Genomic DNA, 27,285 nt, shown 5'->3' with positions numbered 1-27,285 from the left:
GGCAGTCCCATACAAAAGCAGAAATGTTCTGAACTCAGTTTGTGGATCATGCAATTCTCACCATGCAAAGTCTGATCTGTCCCCAAAACATTCCACTCTGCTGGCAGCTTCAAGTGTCTGAATGCCAGTGCAACCTTCTCATCAAGGGAATTCACATCCCCAGATGGGGGTCCTGACCGGTCAAGAAAACGAGTGAAGTTCAGGGCCTGCTGATTTCCAGCACTGGTTGCCAGAAATTGAGCTGCGTCATATGCCTCATCCTGGACAAAATGGAAGTCTTCTTCAGCTACCACAAACACAGGCAGGCCCTCTTTGGAAGCACACAGCAGCACCTTCACTGTCTCACAGCAGTCATGACCTAAAGAAAGCACAGATGACCACGAAAATAGTATTAGACTCCCCTGATGAAAGAAGGACACCAGTGGGTCATCTTATTAGTTCTTTTTTTTTTTTTTTATGACACACAAATTTTTCTCTTTCTAAAAGAAATCCCTTCTTCCTCTGAGCTCTAATAGTACTTTTTTCATCAAATTTCTCAAAACTTGTTTTCAGAGCTGGGATGTAGATCAATTGTAGAGCACTTGCCTAGCATGCCTGATTCCCTGTTCATTCCCAGCACCATTAAAAGAAAGAAAGAAAAAAAAAAAAAAAGAAGAAGCAGAGAAAGGGGATGGGGGGAGAGAGGAGGGGAAGAGGAAGTACTAAGGATTGAAATGGGGAAAACTACATTATATGCATTTTATGACTATGTCAAAATGAACCCCACTATTACGTATAACTATTAAGAAAAACAAAGGACCAACTACATTTTCAGGTTTTTAAATTGTTACTTGAAAACATCAATGAGTTTCCCGTAACAGCAAATAATTGTGTATCCCAGTTTTCACTATAACTACAAAATGGTATTAGTCATATAGTAGGCTGTTGAATATCAACTATTGCTGTTAAATTTTAAAAAATTAAAAAATGAACATTCTGGGAATCTGTAAGGCCTAGCATATGATGGAAAAAAGTCAAATACCCACTAAGCTGAATTAGATTTGAAAACATAATTGGGAAAATTATCATTCACAGGAATATGGAAGGAATTTTACAGATTCCCCAGCATTTGTTTCACTATGACTACAATGTAATAAATCAAACAACGAAGCACTTTAAAAAGTGCAAACCTACTTTATTTTACTTTAGCATTATTAGCAAAGCAAGGCCTAAAAAGTAAATAACAATATTTTTACTGTTTTCAGATAAACACTTTTTCCTCTCAACTACTAATGTGGTGAGAACTTCAATGGAATCATTTGGTTCCATAATGAAAGTGTAATGCTGTGGATAGAAGCCCAGTTCAAGAGAAACAAACATGCTAAGGACTCTGTGGTATCCACTGTCCAGATAGGCAGGTACCTCATGAGCTCTGACTTCAGACAACAACCTATATGCTACCCCAAAGAGCCAAATTAGCAAAATTTAACAACACAATGTTTCTGTAGGTAAGGCATTCTTGGAGAATGAGACTTTCTTCTAGACCTAATCATTCAAAATTAAATATTTCCAATATGCAGAATGTATTCAAGTAAACAGACACTGTCTTTTCTCAACTTTAAACAAAGATCTCAACTACCACAACTAAGTTGCTCCTACCATTATCACTCTTCTCTCATTATCCCACTCTGTGGTCCATGATTTGAGTTTCCATACCATGGGCACAGGCCAATACATATTTCAGACTCAAGACAAAACAAACTAAGATTTCTGCTGTCTTTGAAAGAGAACAATGTCCATTGTCAATCACAATGGCAAGTTATGATTTTTCCACATACCTTCACCCTTGCAACAAAAGGAAAATCTCTCACTGCTATGTAATTTTAGGATGTTAACATGTACTAAGAATCTACTATATACCAGGTATCTGACAAGTAATTTTTTTCTACATGACAATTCTATAAGGTATATATTGTTTTCACTTTCTTTTCTTTCTTCTTTTGTATTGAGGATTGAACGCAGGGGTATTTTACCACTGAGCTACATACCCAGTTCTTTTAATTTTAAAACAGGATCTGCTAAGATGCAAAGGCTGACCTTAAATTTTTGATCCTCCTGCCCTGGCCTCCTTAGTCACTGGGATTATAGGTATACACTACTGTGCCTGGCTTTCTTCACTTTCTTCACTTTATAGATGAGAAAATGGACACTTCCAAAATTAAAGGGACTTATGCATGGTTACACAGATACTAAGAAATAGAATTCATTATTCAGAGTCAAGGATGATACCAAAGGACATGCCCTTTCACATCATGATGCAAGGGTATTGTGTCATATTATCCATCAACAAAGGGGGTAAGGTAACAACAACTAAGCTCCTCCCTGAAAGGAGCCCAACACTTGCAAAGATAGGCCAGTATGACTAGTAATCAAGAATAACATGTTCACAAGTTGTAAAGATCAGTCTTCACACAAATGTAATTCCAGAGGATATAAACACTGCCTTCTAAGTTTCTGTGAAGGATATAAAAAGCTAAAGCATCTGCTGCCCGATATGTGCATACACATACATATGTGCACACTCACTTCAATTCAATATATATACATATAGAATTTGTACCTTGAATATATTAAGTGAAATTAGAGAAAAACTTAATATTTCTTTAAAAGGTAGTCAGCCTAATTACAAAAGTATCCATATCAGCAGAAACTAGCCAACCAATCTAGGTAGTAGGTTTGTGTATTTCACTGGCAGAAAATATTTCTTTTAAAATATTCTATAATATCTCACTCAGTTCTGTTCAATAACTAGTAGCTGGACAGCCACAAAGTTCAAGCATCATGATTAGAAGGTGAAGATGAGTAAGGGAAGAGTCTCAGTTCTCCAATGCTTTATAATTCAAAGACTCCAACAAGCTACAGTTAACTGCAATGTAAATTAAAACTGGATGTGCTCTGTAAGAAACACACAGTGCAACTAGGGGATGGGGAAGGAGTACATTTCACCAAGGAAGTAGCAGTTAAGAAGGACCCTTCACACGCACACTGTCCCGAAGTCTCTCAACCCAGGGATTCTTCTCTATAACCCTCAGAACTAAGGTGTTTTATTCTTTTTTCTCTTCTTATTCATTTAATAAGCACTTACTTGCCATGAGCCAGATACTATTCTCAGTGCTTTACAAATAACATCTCATAATAATCAGTAGGTATTATTATCTTTATTTGCCAAACAAAGAAAGTTAAACAACTTGCCCAAGGTTATAAATAGCTCTTACATGGCCAAATTAAAATTTGAATCCAAAGTTGGATTGTGCAGAAGAGACTGAGGGGAGGGGAAGAGAGGGAGTGTGAGAATGGGAAGGACAGTGGAATGAGACAGACATTATTACCCTATATACATGTATAATTACACTACCAGTGTGACTCTACACCATGTACAGCCAGAGGACTGAGAAGTTGTGCTCCATTTGTGTAAAATGTATCAAAATGCATTCTACTGTCATGTATAATTAATTAGAACAAATTAAAATTAAAAACTAAGAATTTGATTCAAAGTTTCAAAACTCTAGAATCTGCCTCTATACCCCAAATTAATGTATAAGAAAGATGGCTTAAAGAGTAAAATAAGACCTGGGCACAGTGGCCTAGGCTTTTACTATTAGCTACCCAGGAGTCTGAGGCAGGAGGATTTCAAGTGCAGGGCAAGGGTTGGGAACATATTGAGACCCTGTCTCAAAATATAAAGGGAGGGGCTGGGGTTGTGGCACAGTGGTAGTGCACTTGCCTAGCATGTGTGAGGCCCTAGGTTCGATTCTCAGCACCACATATGAATAAATGACTAAAATAAAGGTTCATCAACATCTAAAAAAAAGTCTTTAAAAAAAATATAAAGAGAGCTTATGTAGTTCAGTGGAGGAAGGAAGGAAGGAAGGAAGGAAGGAAGGAAGGAAGGAAGGAAGGAAGGAAGGGGAAAGGAAAAAAGGGAATAAAAACAAAACAAAAAAAGGATGGTAAAAGAAAGGAGAGGAGAGGGGAGGAGAGGGGAAGGGGGGGCACCATGGAAGAATCAATGAGAAAGGAATAAAAAACACATTCAAACCTTGACTAAAACACATCTATATTCCGTTGTAGCTGTTTCTCTGGGCTGCAATTCCTTCATTAAAGCATGAGGGAGCTATAATGCTACCGGTACTGAGGTTTCTCCAATTGCAAAAGACTATGGGTCATGCCAGGCAGAAGGTAAAGAGGGAGAACCGGTCAAGAAGGAAATAGCTTTAAAAATGTAAAATGTGCGTATGGTGGCACATGCCCATAATCCCAGCAACTCCAGAGGCAGATTGCAAATTCAAGGCCAGTCTCAGCAACTTAATGAGGCCCTAAGCAACTTAGTGAGAACCTATTTCAAAATAAAAAATGAAAACCATTTTAAGATGGGATGAGATGTGGCTCAGTGGTTAAGTACCCTTAGGTTCATCCCCAATACGGAGGGGAAAAAATAGTAAAAATGTAAAGCAAAGGGTGAGCTCAAGGGATACAACTAATACTATGAGAGTGAGTTTTGGGAGAATATTAACTAAGCTACATCTAGATGCTTAGTAGACACGAATTTCTTACTTATTAGCTATGTGGCTTGAGGTAAATGACAACCTAACACTATCAAATTGGGCCTCCTTAGCCTTATGAGTGGAGAGCTATAATTTGGAAGGGCCCTCCCAAATTCTTTAATACTACCACTCAAAACAACACATAGAGCCTCACTTCAATCCAAATTGGAAGGAGAGGTGGGTAGCAATATGTATTTCAGACAGAAGAATTCCTTTAAAGACAAAAATGTTGTGATTGATTATAGCATTGCCTCATTGTTTCAGAATTAAACAAATTTATAAATTTCTGAAAGTTCTCTGAGGTAGATAGGAAAATCACTAACTTCACAATACCACAATAATGCTATAAATAACTTAGGATCCAAATTGAATTCTTCCTTCAGTACTTATATTTGCTATATCTTAGAAGAGCTATTACAAGAACCTAAAATAATAATACCTACTGGCCTTACCCATGAAAACAGTCTTTATTCTTTCTTACCAATCTTCCTTCCCCAAGTCTCTGCAAAGATTGAAAACCTGATTTAGAAAGGGAGTCACAATGCCACTAGAAGTAAAATCACCTCCTTGGCCAGGTGAGCTTGTACATGACTATAATGCCAGCTACTCAGGAAGCTAAGGAGGGAAAATGGCAAGTTCAAGGCCAGCCAACAGACTCATTGAGACTCTGTCTCACAATAAAACTCACAAAGGGCTGGGGATCTAGATCAGTGGTACAGAACTTGTCTAGCATGTGCAAAGCCTTGGGTTTAATCCCCAGCATCTATCTCCTTCCCTCTTTCTCCCTGTTACCTGCCCCCAACACACACATATACACAATCACCTTCTTTATATGCACACACAGTAAAAAAGTGATGGTGAAGCAATAGTATATCTTGTTCAAGGTTATTAAGTGCAGACATATCTGCATAGAAATCCATCTGGGACTACTAAAGTAACTACTTACCTAGGAAGGATGTGTGTATGGTTTGATGTGTCCTCCAAAAGCTCATGTGTGAGAGACAATGCAAGAAAATTTAGAGGAGAAATAATTGTGTTATGAGAGCCTTAACCCAAACAGTGAATTAACCCCCTGATGAGATTAACTGAGTCCGTAACTGAAGGTGGGCAGGGTGTGGCTGGAGGAGATGGGTGACTGGAGTATACATTTTCTATCTAGTGAGTAGAGTCTCTCTCTCTCTGGTTTCTGATCATCATGTGAGGCACTTCCCTCTGACATTTTTCTGATATATTGTTCTGCTTTACCTTGAGCCCCCAGGAATAGAGCTGGCTGTCTATGGACTGAGACCTCTGAAACCATGAACCCCCAAATGAACGTTTCCTTCTTTAAAATTGTTCTTTCAGATCTTTAGCAGTGAAAAAGCTGACTAAAACAATGAGGTAGGGGCAAACAAGGGGGAGAGAAACATAGGGTGATCTAGGGATTGAGTATGTGTGTGGTACTTAGCAGTACAAGTATGTTTATCTCTTACTGCTGCTTTGGCAGAATTTGTTAGCAGGTAGAAGTGTTTAAGTGAACTACTATCAACTCTACTTATATATAACTAAACTGAAATATATACAAGAAAAGGCAGAAAGTTTAGGCCACTAAAAGACCATGAAACAGATGTCATCCAATTGTTAGCCTAATATTTTCCTGTCAGATGAACTTAACAATCTGAAGAACTTAAATCACTGTAAGTTAAACATGCCATAAATCTGAAGTTTGTTTGGTCTATTACAGGCTTATTTAAAAAAAAAAAAAAACCTGTGGGTTAACAGAAGAGCAGAGAACTGAGGGTTTGATGGATAACTCTTCATTGAAGAGTAACTGGAAGAGTTACTACTGATCAAGAACAAACTTTCTCAACCTAATGTTACACAAGGTTGACGGGCTACTGTCTCATACTGATATTTTCTATTAGGCTCAAGAGGATCTAAAGATTAGTTTTTAATTTGTATAAACTTTTGGATAAAGCATATAGGGAAAGAAATCAGAATTTTTTACATTAAAAGTTTTATAATGTAAACCTAAGAAAACTAAAGTCACTACATAAGCATACATAAAACTTTTTACTACTGTAAATTAGCTCTAGAGGCATGACTATTTATTGGTGACTATTAGTCTTATGGCTGCCTTTTTACATGATGAATACAGAGTATTAACAATCTCTACAGCTACACTATAAAGACATCCAATGGAAAACTCATATCTAATTTGATATAATAAATACAATTTAACTTCTTTCATAAAAACACTAAAGAAGAGTAGCAAGATTTTTGCTAGTTCCATGGTGTTTTTCCTTCCACTCGATTTCCTGTTAATAAGGAAAATAAAAACCACAGTACTTTTTTTTTAAAGGAAGTTTGGAAATTTTTATTGAACTCATGAAGGAAGTAGCCCTAAAGGAATTAAGAGAGATGACGAAGAAAGATAAATTGTTAAAGACCCAAACATTAATGATCATAATTTAAATTTGATGGACCACCTGCTAACAAATTCTGCCAAAACAGCCGTAAGAGATAAGCATACATGTACTACTAAGTACACACACACATTCAATCCCCAGACCACCTTATATTTTCATCTTTTAAAATCCTTTCTAAATTTATCCTACTATCAAGCCTGTTCACAGATTTTTGAGGTAGAAGAGACCTGTTCCCAGATGAGTGAACTAAAAGGGATCCTGAAGAATACTGACTATTGACTGAAGAGTCAAACAATATTAGGTTTGAACCCCAAACTGGCTTGGTTATCCTGAGAAAGCTGTTCAACCTTGAAGCCTATTCCTTTATACCTAAAATGAGAATACCACCAACCCAAGGATTGTTACAAATATGAAAAGCAGCCATGCACAAAGCACTGGACATAAAGCAGGCATCTAAAACTGGTGTTACTATTAGCTATTAAAATGTTCCTGTTCGGGTAACTCAAGAAAAACAGATCCCTAAAACTTTATGAAGAGCTTCTCAATCACCGTGGCCCAACAAAGCTTTGGAGTCAATTGATGCCTTTGGCACAACAGTATAACTGAAAAAATAAAGGAAAGGAGAAAAATAAACAAAAATACAAGAAGCACATAGGTGAGGAGCAGCAATGTAAAGCAAAGGTCCTCTTAGAATAATTTAATCCACTTCTTTTCTAAATTCCTAAGTCAGAGGTGTGTGTTCATGAGAGAGCTTTCCTGCAGGCTTCTTATCACTATAAGGAGCATCTGCATCCATGGAAACAAAACACTGCTACAGATACACAAAACTAAAGCATCGCCCAAGAATTACTTCATTTCCTATTAAGCTAAAAGTGGAACATATCCCATCCGGGCCCTCTCTTTTCAGAATGAAACAATTGGGACTTTGTTTTACCAGTTATCCAAAAAAGAACCCTGAAAGTGTTTGCTGGGCCAAACAAGCCCAGTCTCACACAGATGTCATCTTCTAAAACATTAGTAGTCAGAGGTGGAAAATATAAAATAATGTCTTTACTACTCAGTTTAGCATCAAAGTATTTAAAAATCTAGTCTTTTTCTATCTTTCAAGTAGATATAACAGAGTTAAAGAAAATGTTCATTCTTCAGAGCCACACTCTTTCAGAAGCTGGGATTGCATGAAAAAGTATGTACCCACTGCTAGTTTTTGGTGTTCTATTTGCAGATGTACAAATTTGGTATATTTTCAAAACATCTCTGTATGCACAGGAGTATTTGAGCAGGGGGTGGGGGGTGGGGGGAAGCAAGCATGGGAAGGAATTGCATCATGTGCATTTTGGAAAAGGAAGGCGCTAATTAATGCTAAAAATGTGATCTTCTATATTCCAGCCTACATACCTCTAAGGCAGACTTCTCAACCATTTTTTTTCATTATTATCCCTCCAAGTAGCCTTTTTAGACATTTTTCTCTACTTCCCACCTCATGAAATTTTAATACCATTGATTTAATTTAATTTAATACCATAATACAAATACACATATTTGTATTATGTCTATCTTTATTTTATATGTAAAGAGTAAGATTATATTTTTGTAGCCCCAAGATTCAATTTATACTCCCTGGGGGATATCAATCCTGTTGTAATGCATGCCCCAATATTCCAGTTCCATGTTCATAGTTCCAAGGTGATAAAATGTATAACTTCTTCATAACATTATAACTAGGACAGTAGAAAACAGATATCTTTCCTGAGTAGTTCTCAGGTTTGTTTGTTGTTGTTTTTGCAGAACAAGCACTACATGTATTGACAAACTTAAAGATAGCAATTTAAGTATTTTAAAATATAAATTCAGAGCTGTCTAGTAGCCTTATAGTAGTACTTCAGAATAGGGAGACTCTTATAAAATGTCCAGTAAAAAATAAATGATTGCTTTGATAGTGGAGAAGAAATCAGAATTCTCTGATTGGGCCAATTAAAAACTTACAACTTATTTTTAAATATGTTATCTAATTTGGTTATCTCTGCACATCCGATGCTAGAAAAAGGATCTTGGTTCACATGAAATAAAAGACACATCATGCTGTAACTATAGGCCCAGTTGTTGAGATCTGGGCTGCAATTTTTCATTAAATCCAGAAGACTTCTGATTGTGGTAAATGTTTTTGTTTTTCCTTTTCATGACAAATTTCTTTGTATAGTACCTTCCCTTTTGAAAGAGAAAGAAAAATATGGAAGTGCTGAGTCTAATTTTGGGGTCAATGAAGGTTTGAAGTTTTTCTGTCAAACAAGAATGCTTGCTGTGAATTCTAAAAGTAATTGACACGGTGAAAAAAAGATTTCATTTTATAAAACATTCTATACCAGCATGTTTGACAAAACAGTGTGGAGAATCAACTAAACATCCTGCTCCATTTTGCATTCCGAAATCAATGGTTTGTCTAAATTCAGTTTCATGGATAAAAGTGAATATAATAAAATAGTACTCTATATTCCCCCTAAGAATTGCCTTCTAAGGATACTCAGATTTCTTTACACTATTTACCAATCCTATACTGGCTTCAAAAAACTACCTTAGCTTCATCTTGAGAGGAAAATCATTAATTAAATAAAGTGTGATTTAAGGTTGGATCTGTTTACTATGAGGAGACAATAACAGGTGTTTTATGTTTTCTTTAATTACAAAATTAACGTCTTTTATTATTAGAAATGTTTTTCCATTTTAAGCTGTATTTCATAGCAAATTATATTCTTGAACCAGCCATCTCACAAGTATTTTGGGTATAATATTTTATTATAAAATTTGGTCTGTGTCTAGTGTTAATTAATGCAATGAAGCATTTATTTTCAAAAAAAGAATATTCTTTTCAGTGTTCAAAATTTATTAAAAACCACTATATATTATATAAGTAGTATGCTTCAATTCAAACAATTCAAAGGCAAAAAAAGTAGGAAGTCAAAGTCTCTACTCATCTGTCCCTAAATATGTTACTACTCTTACCATACTTTTTTTTTTTTTTTTTTGGGGGGGGGGGGGCGCCGAGGGACTGAATCACATCTAGAGCCATCTATGGTAGGCAAGCAAGAAAGGGTTACTTTAAAAACGCTTTTACCGGGGTTGGGGCTGTAGCTCAGTGGCAGAGTGTCTGCCTAGCATGTTTGAGGCACTGGGCTTGATCCATAGCACCACATAAAAATAAACAAAATAAAGGCATTCTGTCCATCTATAACTACAAAAAAAAATTAAAAATTACAAAAAAAAAACTTTACCACTTCTCTACAGTCTCTATTCAAATGGAAAGTTCTTATTAGAAAACATAAAAAAGTTAGAAAACATACATTGGAGATGTAATATCTGGAGTCAAAGTTTTGATTTAGAAGAAAATTTATTTTTTTTATTTTTTTTTTTAAAGAGAGAGTGAGAGAGGAGAGAGAGAGAGAGAGAGAGAGAAAGAATTTTTAATATTTATTTTTTAGTTCTCGGCGGTCACAACATCTTTGTTGGTATGTGGTGCTGAGGATCGAACCCGGGCCGCACGCATGCCAGGCGAGCGCGCTACCGCTTGAGCCACATCCCCAGCCCTAGAAGAAAATTTAGAATGTCTAGTATTTCAACCTATTTTCAAACAATATTTGATAAAAGTTTACAGATGAACATCAAGAAGTAGCTGTCTTTTGAATGTCAATCAATCACCAGGTTTTAGAAACTAAAACATTTCAAAAAACTAACAGTAAACACTTACAGTAAAACATACCAGAGAACTAAAAAATTAGAGCCAGCAATGTGGATGAAGCATGACGTAAAAAAGCAAGAATAAGGCACAAAGCTCTTTTTCTTTTCATACACAATCAGCCCAAATAATAAGGAATTGCAAGTATAATCCTTGCAGAAGGATAGAGAGAGACATCCTGATTAGAAGCAGCTGCAGCAAAAAGACATCATACATTTATCCAGTAACTAGAATGCACACACTATTGTGTAGACTTTCCATGAAGAATCTTGATTAATCTGACACTGACACTGCCCTCAGTATACAGGAAACCTGAGGCTATCAATACAGCTTAACTGATACAAAGAAATCATCAGTTAGCTTCAGAAAGAGGACACAGACTTCTACTCCAAGCTAAGTGTTTAATTTAAGAAGCATTTCTGCCCCTCTCCCCAAAATTAGGGAGAAGGGGAATATATATATGTGCATTCACCTTTCCAAAGGATCAGCTTCTGAGAACTAGAATGATTACAACTCAGCAGAAACACTATCCCATCAAGCGGCAGGAATTCCTAGAAAAAGCCTTCTTAGCGCGTACCACTGAAAGAAAGAAAATTATTCCCTTCATAAACCTAACTAAACCTTAGTAGAAGCAGGCAGAAAATAAAATAAATAAGCTAAATATATTATGTGTTAGAAGTTGATAAGTACAATGAAAAAACATAAAGCAGGAAAGGGGAACATGGAATTCTGAGAGGAGGCAGTTGTATATTGTTATAAGGTAGACAAGAAGCATCAATGAGACATGATGAGCAAGAACCTGGAGCAAGGGAAGGCACAAGTTTAAGAAGTACAAAAGCAGATTTAAGGCAGTTTAATTCTGGCCTAAAAAATTAATTCCATGATTAAACAAGAAATTAAAAATTGAAGCCATCCATGGTGATGCACACCTGTAATCCCAGCTACTCAGAAGTTGATGCAGGAGGCCTGCAAGCCTAGAAGGGTAACATAGACCCTGTCTCAAAATAAAAAGGGCTGGGTATGAGCTCCTGGGTTTAATCCCCAGAAAAAGAAAGAAAGAAAAGGAAAAACAAACAAGTGGGAAGAAGCAAAGAGACAAAAGGGAGGGAAAACTAAGTTAACCCCCAAAACGCACTTATCTCTATCCTTTCACAACAAATTACCAAATTAATCCAAATGTCAGTAACTGAAAAGAAAACAGAAAACTCTTATACATGATGACTAGAGCAGAAAGATCCAGTTGGCAATCTCCTTTGCTTAAATAGTTGGCTTCTAGTGCACCAACTGGGGGTCTTGCTGATATCCTTACAAATCAAATATCAAATATTAATCAGAGGCTCACATGCTAAAGAGTTACTTTGATGTTCCCTGGCCTTCCACAAGTAGAGTCTTCAAGGACCCTAATCTTTTCTTCACATCTGTTGTGATTAAGCTACCTGACTGAATGTGGGTAGGTAGCAGAATATTCAGGGGAAAGGGGGGCATGGCTGGCAAGCATAATAGAGAATGTGGGAAGGGGATAAGAAGAAAGCTGATTAGTAGAAAATTAAAGAGATGGCATTACTACAGGCCTGAAGAAGTGAATGGGTCAGGAATAATTTCTGCTGATTCAGACAAAAACTCTATTCTGCAGAGCACACAATACTCATTTTGATTGGCTTGGGATGGCAGCGCAGGGCACCCATAGTCAGCAGGTACAAATGGCCACTCAAGAGGGGTGTGGCTTGGAAAAGGGGGTACTGAGACATATAAAGAGGTATCAGAACCAAAGTCAAGGGAAGAAATGGAAACTAAAGTTCAGAAAGTTATCCTGGAAAAAATGGTTACAAGGATCTAGAATAAATTTAGAACCCCAGCTGTCATTATAAGTTCAGTTGGTTGTTTCCAAGAAAAGTAATCGCCTGCCACCTTCCTAATTTAAGGACCCTTCTAAGGAAGATTCCAGGCACATCCCTCTCCATCAAAGTACTGGACTCTGCTGGGGTTTATTATTATCATGGCTAAACCCCAGGATTATATCCCTGTCCTACTTGCCCTTTCTAACTACTCATATTATTCTACTATCTAATTAGGATGTTCCTTTCTAGGTACATATGTACACATATACACATATAAAGACATACACCTTCAACTTTAAAGTTTTTCTAATTCAGAAAGAATTAGTTAATAAAAATTACCTCCATTCCTTTCTAAGAGCCCAGTCACAAACTGATTCTACCCAGTTAAGAAACTGATTCTACCTAGTTAAGGAACTGTTTCTCCCTACACCAACATATAATACATTTTTAGCAATGGTAATGAATGGTACCAGTTAGACAGCAGACCTCAAGTTCCAAATATACCTTGTCCAATATAATGCACATCACAGCAAACAAGATGACTGGCAGTCTAAATTATAAAAGATACCTAATACTCTTGGGGGGCGGGGAATCAGTATCTATGCTGACCACTATTTTTTTTTTTAAAGAGAGAGTGAGAGAGGAGAGAGAGAGAGAGAGAGAGAGAGAGAGAGAGAGAGAGAGAGAGAGAGAGAGAGAGAATTTTTTTAATATTTATTTTATTTTTTAATTCTCGGCAGACACAACATCTTTGTTGGTATGTGGTGCTGAGGATTGAACCCGGGCCGCACGCATGCCAGGCGAGCGCGCTACCGCTTGAGCCACATCCCCAGCCCAGCTGACCACTATTTTTTATTTCTTATCCCTAACAGTTTGGGAGAAATCTTCCTGTCTCAAATCTTATATCCCATATTTTTCAAAATAATTTTTGCCATGCAAGAAGGTAAATAAAACTTTCAGTAGTCATAATCTTAGTTCTTAATTGTAGCATAATTTTCAGAATTTGGTAGGTATCAGACATAAAGATAATTTATATGAAATGTCACTGGAATGAAAAATGGGCAACCTGATCCAATACTGGCAAAAAACAGATATTCAAAGTGCTTCACAAACAAATTAACCTTACAACACCTACACCAACAAAGTGGAACTCATAAAAAAGGCTGACAGTCTAATCATTCTCTAGATGGTAATAGTTAAGCTGTTGGCATTTTTAGAGGTTCCCTCTAACTATACACTCTTCTGAATTCTGATGAAAACTGGTTAATTGTTAACTTTAAAGCAAGGTCAACTGAGGATAGAAGCTCATCTCCAAATACAAATCAATATATCTTCAAAGGCTAGGACAGACCAAGAGATAAGCATTACTGGATCACCCCTTTCTGTCAGAAGTAGCATTGTCCTCATAACTTCATAAAAAGTTTTATTAAGTAAACATCTTTTAATTCTGTTAAATCTAAAAATACAATAGTGATTAAGCTTTCATTCCACAATGAACAATAACTTATGAATTTGGGGCAAATTTGGCTTCATAAAATATTTTGCAGATTTTTTCATCCTAGATATGAGAAATGCATAACTGCTTGTGTTTTATTTTTTAGTTTTACCACCATGAAATTCAGAATAAAATCTGTATGCCCATATGAGAATTCATATCTTCTACCACATGTTTTAGTATTTCCAAAATTTCAACATTACAATAAATTAATATTTTTGCTGATCCTGATTTTTATTTTTCAAATAATAACACTTTATTTCATTTATTTCTAATTAGGTTCACACTTCTTTGGAACAAACAAGGTTAACAAAATAGAGCACCTAAGTATTTAAAAATCTGAATCACTCTGGTTCACTCTTAATATTACTCTATAGTAAAGAACATAGAACAAAAGTATTCAAGTACTAGTAAAGGCTAAAAAAGATCCCAAATACTTACCAGGAGCAATGGTCTCCAAAGTATCAGAACTGACCTTCCTGGTACTTGTACAGTGATGGAGGGTAGAACCCGAAAATACCAGGTAAAAAACTACATCATCTTCAACTTTGTCCTCTTCAGCAAGCAGTACTGTAACAACACAATCACCCTAGGAAAGGAAAAGATATAGCAAATTTGCATTAGCAAGGCTCCTCTTGGAAGCCTATCTTCATAAAATATTGTAGTTAAGGAAAATTACATATATCATCTCAACTGTGAAACTATACCCCAATTCTGGTAGGTTATAACAACAAACACATACTAAGCACTTACCTGCCAGGCAATATTTAGGCATTGGAATACAAAATGAGCCTGAAAATAAGATCTCTAACCTCTTTGAGCTTACATTTTGGTGGAGGTGATTAGATAAACATGTAAATTATTAACAGTGTATTTACTTGGTATGTAGGTTCAAAATGAGAAAAAAAAATAGACAAAGAAGATATAGTGGTATATTAAATAGTTATACCCTCACAGAATACTTTTGGCCCATTTTCTAGTTTCAGCAATAATTCTCTAAACTCTACACCTCAAGAATCATCACCAGGTCCACCCATTCTCCAACAAAGAATGAACCCAACTGGAAATACTAGCATACAAAGAGCATGTGCCTAGACTGCAGGTAAATCTGCACTGAAGTCCCACCTACAAAGACTTTAATTAGCTCCACTAAACTCACTTCCCTTAAAAACTACACAGAGATGATCCTTCTCTTCTTATAGCTCATGTATGAAAACTTGGAAGAGATTCAGCTCTCACCTTAATCTAACAGAATGAAAGGTCACTTTTCTAACTATTTTGTGTCTCCTGACCGTCTGGCATCCAAGCTCTTTTTCATTCATCCCTCCAAGAAGACTCTGTAATCAGATAAAAATCTTATGCCAATAACTTTGCCCATGCCTTCACAACTAAAAGGCAAAATACTTTCGTCCTTTCGTTATATTCTTTTAGCAGTTTTTATAGAATGATTTTAAACCTGGGGTCAATGGCTAAATCCAATATATTCTATGAAAAACAGTTCTAATCATTATTCTCTCAATTATAAACATTACATAATTTGTGTTGTAACCTCAAGGTAAGGAGATTTTAAAGCATCAAGGTTTAAGGCACTGTAATTTAATATTATGCAAATCTTCATAATGAACTACAGGGGAAAAGAACAATTTAGAGAAAACCCATTTAAACACCAAAATTAGAGGAAAGACTTTTCATTAATTAAAACCCCTTTCTTTCCCAATTTAACAATGAAGTTTGTAAGAGAAACATGCCACCCTGTGGTCAGATCTCATTAAGCCTCAGAAAAATCTATGAAGTCAAACATAGGACCGAGTCTATTAATAGATGTGCTCCAGTAGGTCAATTCCTGAAAACAGAGTTCAAACTATTTCCCAAAGTGCTGGGATATCTTTAAGAGTTCAAATTTGTAAAACACAACATGTAAGAAGTCAGAATAAACCACAATCATAAATAAGCTGTAACTTATGATGCCTTAAATTTAGTTATTGACATGATTACTGAACTAAAGAGTTCCAAAAGTATCCTAACACAAGGAGTATAGTAAAACAGAATTATCACTAACTTAGATCAGTTGACAGAATTATACTCTCTTACATGTAAGTTCCCCTCTTGGAAACAGTTGTGAAAAGGTAAAGCTTGTAAAATGTTTAATATCATTTGGCATGACACAACCAATTAAAATGTTTACAGCACAAAAGAAGAATCAATTTCTCAAGGCATTGAAATATCATTATATCCTGAAAAAATGCAAACCAAAGTTCAAAAGTTTCATTCCTTTTCCACATGGGTTGGAAAAAAATGATCCATGGGCCATATGTTGCCTCCCACTTGCTTTTGTAGGGCTCACAAGTTAAGGAAGGTTTTCACATTTTAAATGGCCCACACACACACACACACACACACACAAAAAAAAAAATCAAATGAAACCTTTAATATAAAAATTATATAAATTTGAATTTCAGTGTTCATAGTTTTGTTTATATGCCTATTTTATTAAATTTTATTTATTAAGTGCTTATTCATTTGCACATGGCTACTTTCGCACTATAATGGGCCACAGCAATTGAGTGTATTTAACCAACTGGATCTTTAAGGGGGGGGGGGGATTACTTAAATTTCTAATTGTAATTTTTTTTAACTTAGATTTCTCACCTTGAATTCTAAGATTTTATATTCCTTTTCTAATTGGAGGATTTCCTCTTCACATCTTTCTGAGAGACTTTCTGTGACCTTACTGGTGATGTCTGGGACCTGCCTTTTTCTGATAATAGAAGAGACAGCTAACACAGGCAGTGAAAAATCCTTTTAACAAAGCTTTCAATATCAACCTTTTTTTTCTCTCCTAAGACAAAGTAAACAAGTTTTAACTTATCTTCATACCTTTAAAAACCTTATGCCCAACATATTAAGAAGAAAGAAACAAAGAAGCTTCATTCACTTTGAGGCCACTTGAAATTTAAATTCCAAAGGCACTTGGAAGTTTTCCTTGAAGGAGAATTCTCTGCATTCTTATATAGTCACTGAGATCAAAAGGCAAACTTCCCATTTCAACTACATGATCCTGTTACACTTCAGCAAGTAGTACCAGGTACCTAGCATTACTTGAGATGACCTGGAAAGATTAAGCAAGTAGAATGGTGACAAAATATAAAAATGTAAAACATCTCAATAAGACTTTCTGTCAAAGTGGCTGCTTAACCTCCACCCTCCTTGAGGAATGTCCCGATGAATTACTCTGCTACGTCAAGGAAAGGACCAACCTACAGAATAAACAGACCAAATCAGTCTGGTTGCAGAGTTAACAAGTCTGTTGTGTAACTAACTACAAGAGATGAAGTTATTATTAACAAGGGCAATTTTCAAGAAAGTCTCAATTACAATTTTAGTTTTACCCAACCACAGAAAGAGAGCACATCTATGTCACCAATTTTCCAATAAACTGAACTCAAGAAACAAAGAGTATGGCTCCTACAAAGATATTTTCCCTATTTCTTCATTGATGAGAAATGTATCTTTGAGTATGACAATTTTTCGTAATATTAGTTTTCCTGAGAGATGATGCAAGAACTAATGGAAAAAATACCCTCTACTGTGCATTGTTTTGTAAGTAGGTGATTTCCCAAATATAAATGCATTGGGATTCAACATGTCACCAAACTGATCATTCTGTTGGCTATAAAAACTGCTTTTTAGACAGTTCAAGTTTAAGAACCACTGCTCCGAGAGGAGGGAAGATGGCAGAGTAAAGGAGGTTTGCTTTCCAAGCTGCTCCACAGTGTGAGACCAAAGAAGCAGATATGTAGCCTCTCAGTGAGGTGGTTGAAAGAGGAAGTTCACTGGGATTTGATACCAGACACTCAGAGCAGCTTGGGGATTCAGAAGGTTGGATACAAAAAATAAAGAAGAAAGGCTGGCTTCACTTAGCATAATCTGTTCTAATGCCATCCATTTCCCTGCAAATTCTATGATTTTGTCATTTCTTAGTGCTGCATAATACTCCATTGTGTATATATGCCACATTTTTTTTATCCATTCATCTATTGAGGGGCATCTAGATTGGTTCCACAGTCTAGCTATTGTGAATTGTGCCGCTATAATCATTGATGCAGCCATATCCCTATAGAGCGCTTTTTTAAGGTCCTCTGGGAATAGTCCGAAAAGTGCGATACTGGGTCAAATGGTGGATCCATTCCCAGCTTTCCCAGGAATCTCCATACTGCTTTCCAAATTGGCCTCACCATTTTGCAGCCCCACCAGCAGTGTACAAGTGTGCCCTTTTCCCCACATCCCCGCCAACACTTATTGTTGTTTGACTCCATAATGGCTGCCAATCTTACTGGAGTGAGATGGTATCTTAGGGTGGTTTTGATTTGCATTTCTCTGATTGCTAGAGATGGTGAGCATTTTTTCATGTACTTGTTGATTGATTGTATGTCCTCCTCTGAGAAGTGTCTGTTGAGGTCCTTGGCCCATTTGTTAATTGGGTTATTTGTTATCTTATTGTTTAATTTTTTGAGTTCTTTGTACATTCTGGATATTAGGGCTCTATCGGAGGTGTGAGGGGTAAAAATTTGTTCCCAGGCTGTAGGCTCTCTATTTACCTCTTTTATTGTTTCTCTTGCTGAGAAAAAACTTTTTAGTTTAAGTAAGTCCCATTTGTTTATTCTAGTTGTTAACTCTTGGGCTATGGGTGTCCTATTAAGGAATTTGGAGCCCGACCCCACAATATGTATATCGTATCCAACTTTTTCTTCTATCAGACGCAGTGTCTCTGATTTGATATCTAGCTCCCTGATCCATTTTGAGTTAATTTTTGTGGATGGTGAGAGAAAGGGATTCAATTTCATTTTGTTGCCTATGGATTTCCAATTTTCCCAGCACCATTTGTTGAAGATGCTATCCTTCCTCCATTGCATGCTTTTAGCCCCTTTATCAAATATAAGATAGTTGTAACTTTGTGGATTAGTCTCTGTGTCTTCTATTCTGTACCATTAGTGAAGCCAGCCAAGCCCTAAAAAACAAATGCCAAATGTCTGCTTTGATATAAAGAGAACAACTAAGAACAGAACAGGAAGGAAGAACAGGAGGAAAAGACTACAGTAAACAAAGACGAATGGGGGGAGAGAAACGGGGAGAGAAGGGAAAGCACATGGAAATGGTAGGAGACCTTCAATGATACACAAAATTATAAGAGGTTATGAGGGGCAAGGGGGAGGGAAAAAGAGGGAGAGAACTGAACAACAGCAGGGGAGGTAGAGAGGGAAGATGGGAGGGGAGGGGAGGGGAGGGGGGATAGTAGGGGATAGGAAAGGTAGCAGAATACAACAGTCACTAATATGGCATTATGTAAAAATGTGAATATGTAACAGATGTGATTCTGCAATCTGTATTTGGGGTGAAAATGGGAGTTCAAAACACAATTTGAGTCAAATGTATGAAAGATGATATATCATGAACTATGTAATGCTTTAAATAATCAATAAAAAAAAAGACAAAAAAAATAAAAAAGAAGAAAGGCCCCCACCGTTGCCAGTTGCCAGAGCCAACCCACCATGGGCAAAGCAAGGGAGGGGGACTAGAGGAAGTAGCATTTCAGGCAGTGCCATAGCTTATCTAGGTGTGGAGAAATCTGAGATTAAAAACACTGTCTGACTGATCCAGAGGCTGAAGACACAACAGATTGGTGTTTGAATAGATTGGTGTTTGAAAGATGCCTCAAAGCCGAGGTAGGAGCTGTCTTGAGGTAACTGCGATGATTTGACCAGTGGCAAAGGAACTAGGAACCGGAATCCAGGAAATCTGACCTGAGCCTGATACACAGTCCTGGCCTACACCTGCTGCATGACCTACACTATGCTAAACAAACCAAAAAAGAAGAAGAAGAAGAAGAAGAAGAAGAAAAAGAAAAAGAAGCACCAGGAGTACACCACCTAGGGCAATATGGGTTGGATAGGCTGGGGGAAACTGGGCTCCCTCACACCTTTCCCACCTCTGAAGTCTGGCTGGCTCGAGGACCAGTTGGGGTGGGGTGGGTGTGAAGGATGTGACTGTACTCCAGGACTAAGCCTGGGAAGCCAGGAAAGGCTGGATCCTTGAGAAGCAGCTGCCCCCTCACAAGTGGAATCTTGGGGAGACTCTTGGGTTTAGTCTCTCAGCACAGATTGGCAGCTACTGGGCCCTGGAGGCACCATGATTTAGTATCTCCAGGCCAGTCGCCACTCAGTGAAGATCCTGGGGCCTGACTAGACCCTAAACAACATCTTCAGAAACAACATCTTCGGAAACAACATCTATAGAAACTCCTCTCGCAAAACTCTGCAGTTACTCCACCCTGGGAGTGAAGCTGACAGTACTTCCCAGCCCACTCTACCTCATACTGCCCAGAAGGGAAGCTGAGAATTTATGAACTCCAACTGGCAACGTGGTGAGCAATACAAAAAAGAAAGGACTTGACAGCCCATACCACTACTCTTGTGCTCAGTACATACCTCAAGAAGAAATGGAAAAAAAAGTCATTTTGACAAAGATAGTGAACATATATTCTCAGAGAGGATTTTGACCACACAATGAAAACAATTCCTTATTATTTCACCAAGAATCAATCTCTCTCTCTTTCTCTCTCACTCTCACTCTCACTCTCTCTAGTATGTATGCTGAATGGTTCATAGGCATTTATACATGTTTCTTTTTTCTCATATCTATCATTTCTTGAAGGTAGCTATTTTCCTTACTCTGTCTTTTGAGGGTTAGGGGTTTTGATTAGTATATTTTGGTTTCATTTTGTATTAGTTTTCACTTGTCTGTTTCCCTTGTTTCTACTGCTCTTGCAAATAGCCAAATTTGATCATGCTCTTTCACTTTTCCTTTAAGGTTTTACTTCTATTTTCTCTCCTCCTCCCTCATAACCATCACATCCTATATCTCTTTTGCATTTTCCCTGTTCACCTTTTGAAACTTCAAATTCTTTTATACCTACCTAAAATTCTTCCCTCGAACTGAACTCTATTCTTCACATCTTTTAGCATTAATTGGTTCATATAATGCCTGCCCCCATCACTAATGATGTAGCAATTATTAATGCTACGGAAGTCACAGATGACACTTCTTTGGTTTTTATGCCACACATAATACATAACTTGCTGTTCTTCCTGGTGGCAACTGCTAACCATACTATTTGTTTCTTGTGCTAATTAACATTGTAGAAGTCACAGTAGAAACTAAGTATTTAGTTTAATGCTGTATGTTGTTTGCATAGGTTGTTGACATTATTTTCCTCCCCCTAATCTGTGAGGTACTGAAAACCTAGAGACACACTGTAAATTCATGGGGTAGAAAACTCTGCCACTTCAGATCCATACTGATAAATGGGTAGACACACAAAAAATATACAAAAGGGAACAAACAATCCCAAACAACCCAAAATGCTTCAAGTACAGTCTCCATTAACAGCACAGCAGAGGAAATGTCAGAAAGACATTTTCTTCATCCATTCATCTGTTGAAGGGCACCTAGGTTGGCCCCATAGTTTAGCTATTGTAAATTGTACTTCTATACATGCATTGATGTGGCTGCAGCACTATAGAATGCTGATTTTAAATGCTTTGGATATATATTGAGGAGTGGGATATCTGGATCAAAAGATGATTCCATTCCTAGTGTTTTGAGGAATGTCTATACTGTTTACCACAATGGTTGCACCAATTTCTGTACCACCAGCAATGTCTGAGTGAGTGTACCCTTTTCCCAACTTCCTCACCAACGTTTATTTTTGCTTATATTCTTGATAATTTCAGCATTGCTTTAATTTGCAGTTCTCTAATTCAACACCTGCTAGAGATGTTGAACACTTTTATGATACATTTGTTGACTGTTCATATTCTTTTTGGAAGTATCTTTTTAGTTTCTTTGCCCATTTATTGATGGGTAGTTTTGTGTTTTGTTGTAGTTGTTGTTTTTGGTGGTTTTTTTTATGAATTGTTTGTTTAGAAATTAACACCCTAGCTAAGGTAAAGATGGCAGAGATTTTTTTTTTTCCCATTCTGTAGGCTCTCTGTTCATGCTCTTGATTCTTTCCTTTGCTGTGAAGAGGCTGTTTATTTTGATGCCATCCCATTTATTGATTTTTAATTTTATTTTTTGTTCGTTAGGAGTCTATTAAGGAATTCACGAGCTGACACTGACATGTTGGAGTCTTGGGCCTACGTTTTCTTCTAGTAGGTGTAGAGTTTCTGGTCTAATGCCTAGGTGTTTGATCTACTTTGAATTGAGTTTTGTGCAGGGTGAGAGATAGGGTTCAGTTTCATTCTACTACATATGTATTTCCAGTTTTCCCAGCACCATTTGTTGAAGAGGCTATCTTTTTTCCAGCGTATGTTGCCTTTGTCTATTTGAGATAACTGTATTTATATGGGTTTGTCTCTGTGTCTTTTCTTCTGTTCCATTGGTCTTCTTGCCTGTTTTTATGCCAATACCATGCCATTTTTGTTAGTGTAACTCTGTAGTATAATTTTAGATCTGGTATTGTGACGCCTCCTGCTTCACTTTCTCACTAAAGATTGCCTTGGCTATTCTGGACCTCTTATTTTTCCAAATGAATTTTATGATTGCCTTTTCTATTTTTGTGAAAGATGTCATTGAAATTTTAATAGGAATTACATTAAATCTGTATAGGGCATTTTGACAATATTAATTCTGCCTATCCAAGAACATGGGAGATGTTGCCATCTTGTATGGTCTTCTTTTAATTCTTTTATTGTTCTGTGGTTTTCATTGTAGAAGCCCTACACCTTTTTCATATTCTCTTTCTCTCTCTCTCATACACACACACACACACACACACACACACACACACACGGAATATTACTCAGCCATAAAGAATGACTTTATTATATTTGCTGATAAATGGATGCGGCTGAAGACAATCATGCTAAGTGAAGTAAGCAAATCCCCCAAAACCAAAGGTCTGAACATCCCAATGTTTTCTCTGATATGCAGAAGCTAAACCAAAATAAAGGGAGGAGAGAGAATACAAGTTCACTGGATTAAAGGGGAGTGAAAGGAAGAGGGGTAATAGGAAAAGGAAAGACAGTAGAATGAATCTGACAAAACTTTCCTATGTTCATATATGAATATACCACAGTGACTCTTACCATCATGTACATCCACAAGACTGAGGTTCTAATTAAAATAAGATATATTCCATGCTTGTATAATGATTATCAAAATGGACTCTACTGTTATGTATAACTAAAATCAATGACAAATAGCTTTTTATAAAAGGATTATAAAAATTATTCCAAATGGTAATCACTGGTCTCAGTTCTCCCCATCCTAAATTCATTTATATAATATATCTACTGCATTAATAGCACTGTAATTACCTTTATGTGATTATTAAGTTTAATTTTTTTCACTTAGATTTCTAACCAGCAATTCTAACAAAATATCTTCCTTTTCTTGATTAAAGATTTCCTCTCCACATAAGATCTTGCTGGATGACTCTATTCCCCAGGATACTAGTTATCTAGTACCTTCCTATAACTGGGGAAATTAACTTCTTAAGAAAACAATGAGAGGGGAAGAGATGGGGATTTGAAACAGGAAATATGATAAATAAGGTCAGGAGAATAGGAAGTGTTGTGGGAGAATGGTAAAAGAAGGGCTAGCACTGTCATCTTGGATAGTAAGACAGTGCCAGTCATCAGGTTTTGAAGGTGGACCTAGTCAGCAAAAAGATGCCTATAGTGGTATATGGAGCTGACATGTATAGACGCATGAAAGCTGTTAAACTTTCAGGAATTCTACAAGCCAACTGTTAAACACAGCCATTAATAAAATTTAATTATATTAAGTTTACAATTAATTATATTAAGAACAAATTTCACAAATACTAAAAATCATCACTTTTTAATCTATATCTTCCTATTATCTGTGTTGAAGTTTGTGATAGAAACACTGATAGAAATTCTGTATAATGGTGTGCTACTACACATGTCTTCCCAAGCAAACATCTCTTGCCAATTCAATCTTCAGTAACATGAGACTGCCAGCCTTGAAATCAATCATCTGGGAGTATTTGCACCGATCAAATTGGCAAACACTTCGAATCAGCGCTTTTAACCAGAACACTGCTAAGAACGGACCAGCAGAAGACAGGGTGGGGAAGGGGGAGAATTTCCATAGGAAAGACAAAGGGATAGGATTGCAGACCAATATAAGAGAGTTCACCACTTGTAAGAGTGGAGGGCTTGCTGTAAGAGAAGACCCTAGGCAAGAACAAAGTACCTCAGTTTATGGGTAACAGTGCTGCCACAGTTGTGCTTGAAGCAGTACAGTAATAGCACTACCTTAAGTCAATTTGTTTTCTACCTTTTAAAATTTGGTTTATAACTTGTTAACATATCATGGTGTTAAGAAGATAAGCTCTGATACAAGCCTGCCTGGGCTTGAATCACAGTATAACACATCATTTTTGTGTTCAAGTTAAATAACAATTGTGTTATTTAAGTTCTCTGTGCCATAAGGCAGAACAGCAAGCATGCTTACCTCCATACCTTACTAAAGAATTAAATGACTGATAAAAAAGAAAGCAGCTACGGCAGATGGTAATTTTCAATAAAAGACTCCTCTCAGGGAATCATATTTGAGCTTGAGGAAAAAAGTGTTCAAGGGAAGGCAAGTACAGATTTAGCATGTTCAAGGAATAACAAAGAAGGTAGGTCAGCAGGAGCAAGTAAATAATGTGAATAACTGATATGGGGTGTGAGGATCAAGTGTGGATTTTTAGTGTGATGTTAAACCACTGGGGTGTGTGTGTGTGTGTGTGTGTGTGTGTGTGTGTGTTTTAAGTGTGATACTAAACCACTGGTGGGTTGGAGGGAAAAAAGAGTGACATTTTTTAAAAACTTAAAATGCAAAATTTAAAAAAATTAGTATGGTTCCTCTGTGCGGAATTGACCACAGTAGGGAAATCACAGAAACAGGAAGATGATTGAGGAAGCTAGCCAAAGTGGTTCAGACAAAACACAAAATGTAGACGGAATTGAGAGGTGATACAGTGCGCCACCATCTCTCTTAGAAGGCTTGGAAAATCACCTCTCCAACCCTTACCTAAGTCTTCATCAAGTGTCTGATGAACAGAAAGGATCAATCTCTATTTCTCCCAGCTTGTTCCTGCTTGAAATTCTTGGAGTTATGATATAATCCATTTCTAAAGATAATAAGATACCAACTGGACAAAGCAAAACCCTACAGACTAATAAAGGAAGTGCCACCACCTCCAAGATAACTAAGTCCCACTCCCAGGTTCCCTGACCACTTATTCTCCTGCCATTTCCTCCTGGACAAGTCTTAGATGTATACTCAAAGTCTCTCTGATAGCAAATGCCCATTTATACCCAAAGAATATAAGGAGTCTGAAAGTTTCAGTGAATGGAAGTAGACTGCTACCACACCCTGTTCCAACTTGCTGCTGTTTGGGGGACCAGAGTTCTAGAGGAAGCAGGCTGATGACACCTGTTTCCAGAGCTTGTATTCTTGGCCACAAGATCATCACCTGTCATTAGGCTTTGGTGAAATCCAAACCGATTCACCAGAAGAATACCAGGCCCTTTGTCCTAGGGTAAAGGGAAAGTCAGAAGTTAGGTGACTTGTCCTGCCTTCACTGTAGTTTCTGGGCCCAAGGAAGGAGTAAATAGTTTTTTTGTGTGTCATATGGCATCACATGTTTACTTTTTAATCCTAAAGACTCACTAAGACATACTGTATTGTTTTACCTACACCCAGGCTACCAAAAAAAAAAAAAAAAGTGAGAGCAAGGTCTCCACCATGTATTTAATACAGCAGCTGGCAAATTTCATCTGTAAAGACACAAATGGTAAATATTTTAGTTTCTGTCAAATATGTAGTCACTGTTGAAATTACTCTATTCTGCTTTTCATAGTCCAAAAGCCAGCCGTAGACATACATAGAGAAATAAGTATAGCTATGTTACAATAAAACCTTATTTCCAAAAAATAGGCAGTGGGCCTCTGTCCTAATAATAAACTTATCTGAGGGGAAGACAGGGGACATTACTGGGGATTGACCTTAGGGCTTTATGAATGCTAGGCAAATGCTGTGCAACTAAGCTACACTCCCAGCCCAAAGTTTCAATATACTGTATTGCTGGGATCAGATAAAAACTCTAATCCTTCTTCCTTGAAAGAAACACAGACCAAAAGAAAAAAAAATTCCAGGTATATTCCAGAGATTCACACACTAGCCTACCCTACAAAAGACATCAACAAAAAAAACAGATTGAGACCCAAGATTCAATAGGAGAAACTCATGCAAATTCACAGGTACAGTCACATAAGAAATGCTACAAACAAAAGCATTTCAAAAGTGCTATGGCAGGGCTGAGGTTGTGGCTCAAAGGTAGAGCACTCACCTACCATGTTTGAGGCATTGAGTTCGATCCTCAGCACCACATAAAAATATATTGAGCCCACCTATAACTAAAAAATAAATATTAAGGGGTGGGGTCGTGGCTCAGCGGTAGAGTGCTTACCTACTATGTTCGAGGCACTGAGTTCGATCCTCAGCACCACATAAAAATACATTGAGCCCACCTATAACTAAAAAATAAATATTAAGGGATGGGGTTGTGGCTCAGTGGTAGAGCGCTCGCCTCACATGTGTGAGACCTTGGGTTTGATCCTCAGCACCACATAAAAATAAATAAATAAAATAAAGATATCGTGTCCATGTATAACTAAAAGAATATATATAAGTGCTATGGCATAACAAAAGAAAGAACAAGACAAAATAAAATCAGCCAGGGTAAGATTAGAAAGGTTACCCAGAGAGGATAAAACTTAAGGTGAATCTCAAAAAAAAAACAAAACAAAAAAAAAACATAGAAGCTGACTAGGGAAACAAAAGATAAGTTACGCAAAGGAGGTGAAAGAATATGAAAAGGCATAGAAGTGAATAAATATGGCATATTCGAGGAGTTATGTACCATGGCTTGACCAAAGGGAACACATAAGCAAAAGACAGGACCAGAACAAGGACTTCTGCCTTGATGCTCTAGATCAAGGGGAGCCACGAAAGGATTAACATTATCTGTCCTGTGAACTTCTATACATAATTGGAGAAGATCAAATAAAATAAACAACTGTTGTTTATTTAACATTAATCTTCACTATTTTTCAAATATCTCCTTATCAATGAGGTCTTCCTTGATTTTACCAAA

General features: G+C 36.9%; 1 protein-coding gene across 11 annotated transcripts in view; it reads right to left on the bottom strand.

Moving 5' to 3' along the window:
* The window catches only part of AKAP13 (A-kinase anchoring protein 13), a 351,990-nt gene that overhangs the window by 222,093 nt on the left and 102,612 nt on the right, over positions 1–27,285 (bottom strand). For all 11 annotated transcript variants that reach the window (XM_081292573.1, XM_081292574.1, XM_081292576.1 and 8 more), the window contains exons 3-4: positions 14,493–14,640; positions 62–358 (exon numbers count right to left, since the gene is read on the bottom strand). In XM_081292573.1, coding sequence (XP_081148699.1) covers positions 62–358; positions 14,493–14,640 — 445 coding nt within the window. The remainder of the gene's footprint in view (positions 1–61; positions 359–14,492; positions 14,641–27,285) is intronic.

This window comes from Spermophilus citellus (assembly GCF_964194105.1).
Source record: "Spermophilus citellus genome assembly, chromosome: 4".
Lineage (NCBI taxonomy): Eukaryota > Metazoa > Chordata > Mammalia > Rodentia > Sciuridae > Spermophilus > Spermophilus citellus.
Note: the sequence above shows the minus strand (reverse complement) of the source record. Positions and strands in the feature narration are given on the sequence as shown.